At 36.1% G+C, this 11,795-nt stretch overlaps 1 protein-coding gene and 1 long non-coding RNA gene across 2 annotated transcripts; both read left to right on the forward strand.

Moving 5' to 3' along the window:
* Nucleotides 1-2,009: 2,009 nt before the first annotated feature.
* Nucleotides 2,010-3,095, forward strand: LOC146139420 (uncharacterized). Its single transcript, XR_014501286.1, has 3 exons — nt 2,010-2,122; nt 2,685-2,888; nt 2,987-3,095. It is a non-coding gene; the product is annotated as an uncharacterized LOC146139420 (long non-coding RNA).
* A 1,003-nt stretch (nt 3,096-4,098) lies between these two features.
* Nucleotides 4,099-10,958, forward strand: LOC146139421 (receptor-type tyrosine-protein phosphatase epsilon-like). Its single transcript, XM_083392436.1, has 14 exons — nt 4,099-4,243; nt 5,650-5,720; nt 5,808-5,942; nt 6,422-6,556; nt 6,656-6,789; nt 7,294-7,429; nt 7,663-7,763; nt 8,053-8,117; nt 8,202-8,275; nt 8,695-8,805; nt 8,988-9,134; nt 9,384-9,532; nt 10,325-10,460; nt 10,872-10,958. The coding sequence occupies exons 1-14, from the start codon at nt 4,099-4,101 to the stop codon at nt 10,956-10,958; spliced, it is 1,626 nt and encodes a 541-aa protein (XP_083248562.1).
* Nucleotides 10,959-11,795: the final 837 nt, after the last annotated feature.

Below are 11,795 nucleotides of genomic sequence, written 5' to 3' on the forward strand. Positions count from 1 at the left end.
CTCCAAAGATTCAGCAATTTTGGGAAATTGGTCAAAGTCGGACGAACTTGGGCAACTGTCGTATTTGGACTTCTACAAAACGTAAGGGAATTTAATAAAATTACAATTAATGATATTTCAGGCCAACTAGAAAAAAGATTACAAGAATTAAAAATCATTTCAAGATTTGTAGGGTATCCTTCTTTCAATTGTAATAAAACAAGTTACGTCATTACAGGTTTCCGCAATGAGCACACTTGTTTAACCACTACGCTATAATAGGCAATTTATGTAGAGCGACCGTTCATGGTTAAATTAGATTGTTTAATCTAAAATTTGTGGCTAACGATTGGAGCTATTTGTATTTAATTCATAATTTTTGGTTCAGGGAAGTTCAGGAATCACTGGACGAAACAGAATGTAATGTTTTGTAATTGTAATAAGCGAAGTGAACAGTTCGTATACACAATTTGTTTTCTGTGACCAGGAGCTTCTGGAGACGTTCTGGTCAACGATAACGGCTAACATTATATATTACATCAGATAGCTAGATAAACAAATAGCCTGTAGTGTGGTTCGTACTCACCACCTCCGGCCATTGCGGACCACCGGTCTACCAACTAAGCTACTATGGCTCAGAGGGCAGCGATCACAGCACTTTTGCCTGTTGCACCCTGTTTGTACAAACAACCTCAATTGAACGGGACTAAATTAACAGCCCACTCGCTCAGGGTCTGATTACAAATTGTGTATACGAACGTTTTTAGTTGAATAAATTCCTTCAAGTAAGATTGTGTGAACAAACAGGCGGGTGTGAGGATAGACAGGGTGCGGCAGGAAATGGTCGTTTTTTACTATAAGCCTGTGTAGTTCAGCCGGGAGCGAAGATCGTAGGTTCAAAACTCACCCAGGCTAGTTGTTTTTCTAGCCGGACCTTGCTTTTACTATTATCCTGAAAAAGCCTAACGATTTAAGTATGCCTATCTGAAGGCATCCGGTGTTGTAATAAGGTGATAACAAAATTTAAAACTTTTTCTCGAGTGACCAAACTCCTTCAACAACTTGTTTAAATTGAGATTGTCAAATTTCAAGGTTAATTCGTTTTAATGTAATTACATAGGGTGTAAAAAGTCTCCCTTCCTTGAGCTACACCTATGAGACAGACCCATTAACAGTAAAAAAAATTAATCAAATTTTATAAAAGTTGGTCGGCATATAGGCAGATGTCAAAACAAGTTTTATTTTCTGATTTTTTTTTAAATAAATGGGACAAAGTTATGCAAAATGCTGGCCGTTCTTAAGCTGCACATTATAAGTGTATAGTTTAACATGAAGGATGACGGAAAATGTTGATATATGAAAAGGGTTTGTGCTCCCTGGCCTAAACTATAATAGCATGGATTTGATATTTGTTTAAGATTGCAATATAGGTTAAAGTAAAGTTATTTGTTTAAAAAGTGATTTCTTTTAACTTTTTACGTAACGGCTCATATAACAACGGAGTCCCATATTTCTATGAGCCAATATGGTTATTGTTACCTCAAATAATCAACATGCATCACAGTAATGATACCCAGCGAGAAGCAGTTTACTTTTGTCAATATGATCACATAAGATGGAGGGTGGTGACTACAGGAGAACCATCAGATAAAGGTCCAATCACCGACGGCTGCCCAACTAACGAAGGTGAGTGTTGAGTCAGAGTGTGAATAATATGTGTTTGGACACAAGTTTATATACAATATACATGTACCAAAACAAAACTATTTGAAACTTTTAGTCAAAATTTAGACCTCCTACAGATTTAACAGTTTAATATTGATTATAGTACGTATGATGTAACACAGTAAAAAGTTTCCTATAAAATCCACATATAAACGAAGCTGTGAATCATATTTGAAGGAAGGGTCAAATTGTTAAACCAAGGATAATGGGTTTATAGACTCCAGATTTCTGACAGCTTTATATGCTTATGTAGGTTGGTCAGATGACTTCCACCTATACGCACGAAGCTCGCCAGCTACAGGACACCAACCTATATACAACTTCTTGAGAAATTTTGATCCACGTGGAAGCAGGTTGACTAATGTGAATAGTCCTTACGGTGGATTTGATCAATTAAAGAAAACATATTATTTACCAGGTATCCGAAAAATATCACAAACGGTTTACCGGCCTCCGTAAATATCTAGACATGGTAGAAAACTAACAAATTTTAAATTATATGTCAGTGTATGCCGTACATGGTCTTGTGTAAGTTATACTTAGAATCTTCTACGTTATTATTTAACTAAAAATACCTATAAACCACGGCTATTATATTTAATATAAACGTTATTGTTGTATATAACGACATGTAAAATAAATGTATCAGACTCCCCCCTTAAAAAACAAACTTGACCACATATTTTCTACGAGATTATATTGAATGGGAGTATGGTAAGTTTAGATTTGGTTTGTTAATAGACTGTTGCAACCCACGACTTGACAAGCGATTTGTGGTTTGCTGAATTCAAATTGACATAGGTTTGTTTCGAAGTGACTTGCGTCACGACTATTTGTAAATGTTACAGCTTTCTACGCTTCCAAAGAGAGCGAAGTTTCATTCGACCAAACTTAAGTTCGGCCCATTGTTTCATATTACATCCTGATGTTCCATTAAGGGTGTGTTAATTTTTTGATAACAACTATCGAGTGTCATATAGTTAATATAGTGAGAAGCGTTTTTGTGGGAGCTCAATACAACACAAGTTCTAAGCTATGGCTTTGGAATGATGGAAAAAACGCAAACTTTTCCACAACACCTACAACATGCAAACAGAAAGCATTGTCGTATGAAATAAAAGATCTGGAAGATAGAAACTGCTCGGGACAACTGGCCTACTACTCGTGTGAAGTGAAATCAAATCGTAAGTATGCACAACCAACAAACCACTTTTCACCATCATAATTTCAACGTAGAAACTGATTACAATCAACATGTTGTGATTTATTGTTCAACATTTAGTGACAACATGGATAACAACGGAGAAATGTAACTCCACAATTATTTACGTGAACTGGTCTAACGATTTTAACAAAGTGGCAACCAAAATGAAACTTAATCTTACTATAAAGGTATTTTGTTCCTTTTCAAAACAATATAGTAAAAAGTGTAATTCAAAAAGGTAACCTTGTTCATAGTACTCGGAATAATTTTATCCGCAGATTGAAATCGAAAGAAAGAGTAGCAATGTGTTTAATTTAAGCAAGGCACTACAAAATGACCGCATCAAAATATCGGGATTAGAGCAACGTACCAACTACCGCGTAAAAGTAAATTTATTCGACTTTTTTAGAGTTTTAGAGTGAATTCCGATTTAGCCTACTTGAATACCACATTTGCTCTAAGGTTATATTTCACGATTCCAACAACTTCAGCATTGCGTCAACTCAAAACGTCACAACTGGATTTGGCAGACCGGATCCAATCACTGACGCCTACGTTAAGCCATCACAGCCTTGTGTTATCGCCTTTCGTGAAAGTTCTTGGCTAGAAAATGCTACTTCGTACAAAGTAATGTTTCTTTATTTACCTTATTTTCTCTAGACTTCAATCTGAATTTTGTTTATAGATCACCGCCTCTAGTGTCAACGGTGAAGCCAATCATACACTTACCACACATAATTATCAAGGGTTTGGTGGAGTTACAATTGACACTAGTAGTCATGGAAGAGGGGTCAATATTACCTTTACGGTTTGTTATTTTTGTACTTTCCAAGGCATGGCATAGGGCCTTAAATGTGATATGAATTTATCCCAAAAATGTAATATGAGTTTATTTAACCGAAAATGTTATTAAACACAAAAGACACAATTTTAATTATAAAGGGCACAATTTCAAAACCTAATTGTTGTGCAACCGAACCACAGTTAAAACGGCAAAGCTTATGATGAAATTTTAACTGATCTAAGAAAAATCGAGCATAATTTTATCCAATGGTTTAGGGCAGGCCACTTTTATTGTAAACTTATAATGCAAATTATTTTTTTATTATTTTGAATTACTCTTTTGAAGCACTATTTTTAACATGTATTATCGTCAGAAATAACATTTGAGCAATTCTCCGTATATTATAATGCGAACTGAAACACAGGTGCAATCATTTTCGTGCGAGAGAGAAAGCACGATTAAGGCCGTGGACGGATTTTGTTATTTGCCTGATCCCTCAACTGCAGTGACTACTCCAAATCCGTCAACCACGAAACAAGAAATTAAAACAGGTTTTAAAATATCAGTTAATCCTGGCATTTCTTCCAATGCCAATTTTCCTTGAATTACAGATGGCGACCCCTCATCTGACTTTGAATTACGGATAGTCAGTAAGTGAAACATGCGAAATTATTTCTTTGGATTTGCTTACTTGTACTTGTTGCTTCAAGCTTTAGCTGTGATTAACCGCTTGTTGTGTTTACATTTAGGTGGCGCTGTTGGCGCTGGTGTGCTTTTCCTAATTCTAATTGCTGTTGGGTGCGTCGTATACAGAAGGTATGAATATCATAGTATTGTAGGTTGATTGTATTATAAAAAAACAAATATATTCATGCTGGGTAGATTTAACTGTTTGCTTTATTATTACCAACTATATCATTGGGCTCTAGCATGAATAATTCACGACAATAAGGAGGATTTAGGATTTCGTTAACGAGTGCATAAAAATGTTTAGTACGACATCACAAATTTACCCTAAAAATAAATTATCCAGTGGTCCACTAAAAATGGCACAAGGACCCACATTTAGGCCGCGGCCCACATTTTGTCGACCACTGAACTATAGCATTACAATCTTTGGACACCTTAATGTCTCTTAGTCAGAGCTATTTACATTTTTTAGTCTCATTAGAATTAAATGCTATATACGTTTCACTGGTCTGAGAATTTAATTACAGATACGCCCGAAATGTGAAACCACAAGATAAAATTCAACCCACCGTCAGTTTCTATTCGAACGGTAAGGTTCAAGAAACAAATCTCGCTTGATAAAATGTATTATTTGTTTAAGCAAACATAGTATACTGTCGTTTATTGTTTTGTTGTCGTGCATTGTTTTCAGTTGTGGAAGAAAACCGCCAGGATGACGTCAATAAAGCGGGACCGTCGCGACCACCGGAAAATGTTTGTAGATGTTTTAGAATTGTAGACGTAAATGCAATTCGTGCAGGGAACTGTTTTTTTTTTTTAATTTACAATTTGAAAATCCATACGTGAACGTGGAAATAAAACGACCGAAAAAAGCTGCAGAAAAACAGAAATTTAAGCTGAAGATCGCCTACGAGAAAAATTCGGCTGAAAACTGCAAAATATTTTCCAAAGAATTTCAGGTAACGTTTCCCAAATATTGCACGTAAAGTTTTAATGTTTGTAGGAAATCATTCGAATTGATAACAGCACACCGAAATCCTGCAAACAAGCCACATCAGATTTAAATGCACCTCGAAACCGGTACAAGAACATATTTACATTTAAGTGTACATATCGATTATCCGTTTTAAATTTAATGTAATCGCTAGCTAGTTACGGCAATTTTAATTAATAGTGTTCAAAGAAAGTTAATTTTCTTTACAATCATTGCTTTGTTGTGAATACACACGGCCTACTATTTTAACCAAGCATGAACAATATTTTATAGACGACCACTCTAGAGTGTTTGTTTTTGGTGGGAGTGAAGGAAACGATTACATCAACGCCTCCTACATTCCGGTAAGGCCTCGTGATTTTACTTTCAAAACAAATTTGATTGACAGAAACTTTGTTTCCTTGTAGCGTTAACTTTCTTCACTTTTTTAGGGCTACCAAAATGACAAGAAATTTATTGCTACCCAAGGACCAAAGCCAAACACCATTCCCGACTTTTGGCTGATGGTTTGGCAGCAAGAATCCTCGGTGGTTGTAATGTTAACCAGACTGACAGAATACGGAAAGGTAAAATGTGTTAACAAATGCTGAAGCATATAAACACGCGACAAAAAATAGGTTAACTATACCGACAAAGGCTGCGGACTCGAGTCGGGACTCGGGACTCGACCTAGTCGGTTTGTTTTGCTTGATACGAAATCGGATCTCAAAACTCGAATAAGACTACATAAAACTATCCGAGTCCGCAGTAGCAATTTGCGAAACTGATAAGGCCAAAATTGTAATATCGTAAAGGAGAATAGCATGTGGTGGAACATTTACCAAGCACGTGTTATGGAGGAATAAATTGGGTGACTAGCCAATACGATTGTATTATTTTGTATCCACATTTTTTTTTGTATTTCGCGGCACTGACACCGACCGCTCTAAATAACACCTTAACAACTTAACTTCCGCACATAAAAATAATTTTTGTAGGCAATAAACAAATCCCATTGCACTTTTCATTACCTGTACCATACTGTTGTTTGTTGTCTTGACTTTAGAAAAAGTGTGAGCTGTACTGGCCAGATTTGGGACAACAGGAAACATATGGTCTTGTGATCGTCATTCTGGAAGAAGAAATCCACGTCGGGGGAATAATCAGAAGAAAATTCACCTTGAAAAAGGGAAATTTACAAGTTGGTCTACTACAGTATTTGTATTTATCGTTTAGCCTACTACATATAGTTCCATTTGTAATCCGTATGTGTTATTTCGCATTTTCACTATGTTTATAGAGAACCTTGATCCACCTGCAATATACCACGTGGCCCGACCACGGTATTCCAGTGACAACATCGAACATGATTTACCTGAGAAAAATGGTGGAAGAATTAAGAGATATATCAAAACCAGTAGTTATTCATTGCAGGTAATCTGTTGAACCCTTCAAACAAATCAATATGCTTTTAAAACCAAATATTACAGAGTAAATGTGACTTCTATTTTATTTTTTATATAACTGAAAATCAAACGACGCTTATTTAAAAAACTCACCAAGTCCTGATCCTCTAATGTTTACAATCTACCAACAATGTCGTTTAAAGGTCATACACACATCTATATCGTTGTAGCGACTCTGTACCTCTACCTAGCGGTAATTTATCTGCCCAACAATATTCCTGTGAAATTCCATACATCGCCTTCGGCTTGTGTCTGCTTTATGCCTTTGTACCGACTCTCTTTTTAAAAGACCGGCTCTGTCTCTCATCACGACCAGATTTAACTTATCTGATTTTCCTTGCTTTCCTCTGCTCGACCTAGTGTAATGCAATAAACTACACCAGCTAGCACTACACTTATATTAGTCGGCAATATTTTATTTAGATTGCACTACATCGTAATAGGATATACTTACCTACATATGCCTACACAGTGCCGGAGCAGGACGAACGGGGACTTACATCGCCATGGACACCCTGTTTGACCAACTTGACGCTAAAGAGAACATCGATGCTTCTACTGTTGTGTCAAAGATGAGGGAATGCCGAACAGACATGGTTCAGACCCTAGTGAGTAAAGCCGTTTTTAATTGACAATTATATATCATTACTTGCAGCTTACTTAACATTTGAGTATTGCCACGTGTAGCTTACCTGACAGTTGGCTCAACTTTGTTCTGCAATATGACAAGAAATAAAGTGTAATAGGCAGGTTATATTAAGTTATGCTATTTTTAATGTACCAGTAGTACCGTGGCCTTCTGAATTAGATTGTTAAACAACACATATACCTCTTGAAACAGGAAGAGTACAAGTTCATTCACAAACTGCTTGCTGAGCATGAAATGTTTCCCGACTTTGACCGATCGACAAGCGATCTCCAAACTATGACTAAATACGAATTGTAAGTAAGCGAGATTTATAAAACAAATTTTAGTAAAAGTTTTTTCGTTTACCCACTCGCCATATAGGCATAGTTTATTTCTATTTGAGCCCAAAACCACTAATCACCAAGACTACCCTTAATTTTTTGGTTAATTATTTTCCTATCAGGAAACAATGTTTCGCTACGTATAGCATTTAGGTTATAATGAGCACTTGGAACACGTACACTGAAAATAATGTCTTAATTAGTATCACATCAATACCTATATTGCTTTCTCTGTTTCATACCATGAATTTACAAATTACAGGGACTTGATTGGATCCGAAGAGTTTGCGCCTTTTTCGGAATCATTGGGGAACTCGGATAAGATATGTCAGTGCTACACATTGACCAACATCACCTGATAATGTTTTTCGATTTAACCTTATTTTAAAACTAACGCTTTTATGCTTTTAGACGATAATTTCAGCGTCTCAACGTGGGTGGATAGACGTCAGGAAGTGGTTAGGATGAATGCTTCCTATATACAGGTTTGTTGTGTACAGTTAAGTGTAAAAACGTTTGCTACAGGGAGCGTGCAAATAGTTTACACGGAGTTGTCTCTTGTTAATGCAACCTACTGGATATTTAAATAATCGATTTTAGAAGTGGTTAGGTGAACTTAAAGTTGTAGTAATTAAGTAGAGTCGCATTCGAAAAGAACCACATCTCATCCCAGTATACGGTATACAGTACCCCTTATTTTAAATTGGGCTTTAGTACTACTCGTGGCTTTTGGTGATAGCTTTCGTAAAATTGACTACAATGAATAAACAAGTCTATGGGTATTTTTTTCATCTTTTACAGTAGGATTTGGTTTGCGTTTGTCATTGGTTACATTAACTTACAACCACTATGGAGGCCGATTAGTCACTCTAAAGAGGCCTACATCTTAATTTTTGAACTAAAGAACCTAGGTTTCGCAATTGACTTCATTGCGTCTCAACAACCAGACAGCAAAACTGAGCAAGTGTTTTGGAAAGCTGCCGTGGAGCAACGAGTTGACGTCATCGTTAGTCTGGTGACTAGTTTTACATTATTTTCTATTAACGATATAGGCCTGCTTTTTTTTTGCTTACAAAAATATTTTATGCCAACACTTTACTTCAAATTTAGATTTCGAAAACTTTTGCATTTGTTTGCATTTTAACCCAAAATCCGACTAGGTTTTAAATAACATCACATTGCCTTATTCTTTCTCAGGATGACCAGCGTGACCGTTTTGATTCATTTGATTCAAACTCTTTGATTTTACTTGGAAACAACATAAGCATTCAAATAACGTCCGTCAATGACGACGAAGGGCATTCAGCGAAGTCTCTGTTGGTCAAGGTTAATGGTATTATTAAGGTATGGACTTAAACAGACTTGACTTTTTTATGACCACTTTTAGAACTTACGGAACAATACGTAAATTGTACGTTTTAAGTTAAATAGGGGTTTCACCGCGAATATCCGTGACAGCGCGAACAGGTTCCCTGTAGAACTTTATATATTTAAACGTACCATATTGAATCTTGTATTTCGTCTTCTAGAAGTAAAAAACAGTAAAATAAAATAATTTCGGCGACTAACTGCTGACATATGTGCTCTTGACAGAAAACCAGGAAGATTTCTTACCTGGTCGTCAAAGGCTGGTGCAACCCAGGTGCGCCACCAAGTATAGATTCAATACTGGAAGCTGTTTCATCGATGCACAGATTGCTACACAATGCAACAAGAGAAGGGAGAGTACTTGTTTTCTGCAAGTATGTGCTTGTTTTTAGTTTACGGTAGAAACTACCTTAACAAAAAACATGTATATTCAAATACAGGTGCCCACATCAATATTAAAACACAATATGGATGCCGATAATATCAGATCGGAGCCGATACTCGATGCCAAGTGGTAGTATCGGTAGTCGTCCGATACTAGACTGGTATGAGTGCCGATCTGATACCAAATTAAAATGGGGATTTTAGCTTTAATGTGAGATGCAAATCAGCGATATCTACCTTATAATGTAAATGTATCAAAAAACAAAACTCTAACAACTTGATGTTCCCATACTTTTTACCAAAAAGCTAATTTTGCCCAAATAATCTTGAAAAAAAATACCCCTTAAAAATCCCATATTTTATTTTATGAATATCTGAGCATCGTAACGACGTATTTGGTATTGGATGGGATTGTGATAAATTTTGTTTAAAATATCTGGTATTGGTATCGGAATAAAATGTCAAGTATCGGACAACACTAAATACCAATAATGAAAAATAGGATCAGTCATTATAAATTTGCGCTTAAATACAATAGCTGCAAATTGCTGACCAATGAACAGTAAACCATCTATTAGAATTCTTAAACCAGACAAACACAGAAGCATGTACACGTGGACAAAAATCTTTTGTTCGATAAAAAATCTTTGATAATCCTTAAAATAAACGTTTGACCTATTCAAATTGCTTATCAAGGCTTAATTTAGTTCCCACGATCCATTCAAGTTCGAGTCAAATGTGTTGTTTGTGTTGAACTCAATTACTAGTTTTCGCTTATACAGGGATGGACGAAATTCAACTGGTATTTTCATTGCCCTGGTGAACATTCTAGAACGTCTTATGGCTCAGAAAAAAGTAGATGTTTTCCGAACCGTGAAGGATCTTCGTGATCTGAGACCAAATATAATAGATAATCTGGTAAGTATTGAGCTATTCAAAATCAAATTTTCGAATATGTTGTTCTTAACGCCCTAAAACAGCGGTTGTTAACCAGTAACCCCCCCTTTTTGCGCGAATGTGTAATGTTATTTGTTGTATATAGCCTTTGCATTGTGTATGATCACATGTTTGTAAACACGATTAACGCAAAGTTTAATTTTGTTTCACGCTTTGCCCGATTAAGTGTCAACTTTTGTAGCTTATTGTAGTCCCACTGATATGTTATCAAAGAATTCCTAATTTTTGTTTCGTAGGATACATATGTAATATCTGGGGGAGGGCGCAAGCACAGGATAATTACCAATTGGGGCGCGGTAGGAAAAAGGTTTAGAACCACTGTCCTAAAGAGTATTTGCGCTAATGCTTAAGAGAACATCTTTATTCGTTCAGGATTGCTACATGTTCATCTACAATGCTGTTCTGGCCTACTTGTCATCAACCAACCCCTACGTTAACTGGACTCAAAAAATAACATAAAGAAATAGATTACCCTATTTAAGAAGAATGTACTATTTAAGAAGAATTTAAACTTATACAGAAAAAATATGTAGATTATGTTGTCTATGTTGAAAAAGCACGAAGATACTCATTTTCAAAAAACAAATGAGTACAAAGATATTCATTGAGGGAGGCATTACTCGGCATACGCTTCGATCTTTGATAAATCTCTTTCGTGCCCTTCTGTTGTGCGTTCGTGGGTTCTATATCGTTTGATTGCACACAATGCCGTAACAAACGTGCCTTGCCCTTTTCCCAATAAAATATAATAATGAAGTCCAACGCTGTGGTGAAAGTTCTTGTTTGATTGAGTTAGTTGCCTTGTAAAAAGGATTTAGCGAATTGTATTGTTAGTACCCTAATATTTGCTACTGTTGATTACTATTAGAGCTAACAGTGGAAAATTTACGAACCCCTATTCGCCGCCAAACAAAAGGAGTGGGAATAAAAAACTTTTCACCGTTATTAACAGATCCGCTTCGTGGGAAAAGAACGTTTTACGCACAAACTTAGGTCGTAGCAGCAATTGTTTAACTTCCGTGATATTCAAGCAAATAAGTAATTCCTGTACCAAACTGCATCAAACGAAAGAAAAATCTCGTTAGAACATAAAAATTGCCTAATGTCTGCTGCAATAAACGCGATATTTTTGCGAACTCTGCCTAGATGTTGCAGGGGTTATCAATATCCAAATATATTTTTGGGTGGTTTATTTACGATGTCCGTGTCGGTTCTAAGGTGTCTTAAGAGAACTATGGTATAAGGATACGGTCCCTGTGATAGCAGTAGTTTTATGTTTTGCATGATATTCAAACA

This window comes from Ascidiella aspersa, chromosome 6 (genome assembly GCF_963924565.1).
Source record: "Ascidiella aspersa chromosome 6, kaAscAspe10.2, whole genome shotgun sequence".
Taxonomy (NCBI): domain Eukaryota; kingdom Metazoa; phylum Chordata; class Ascidiacea; order Phlebobranchia; family Ascidiidae; genus Ascidiella; species Ascidiella aspersa.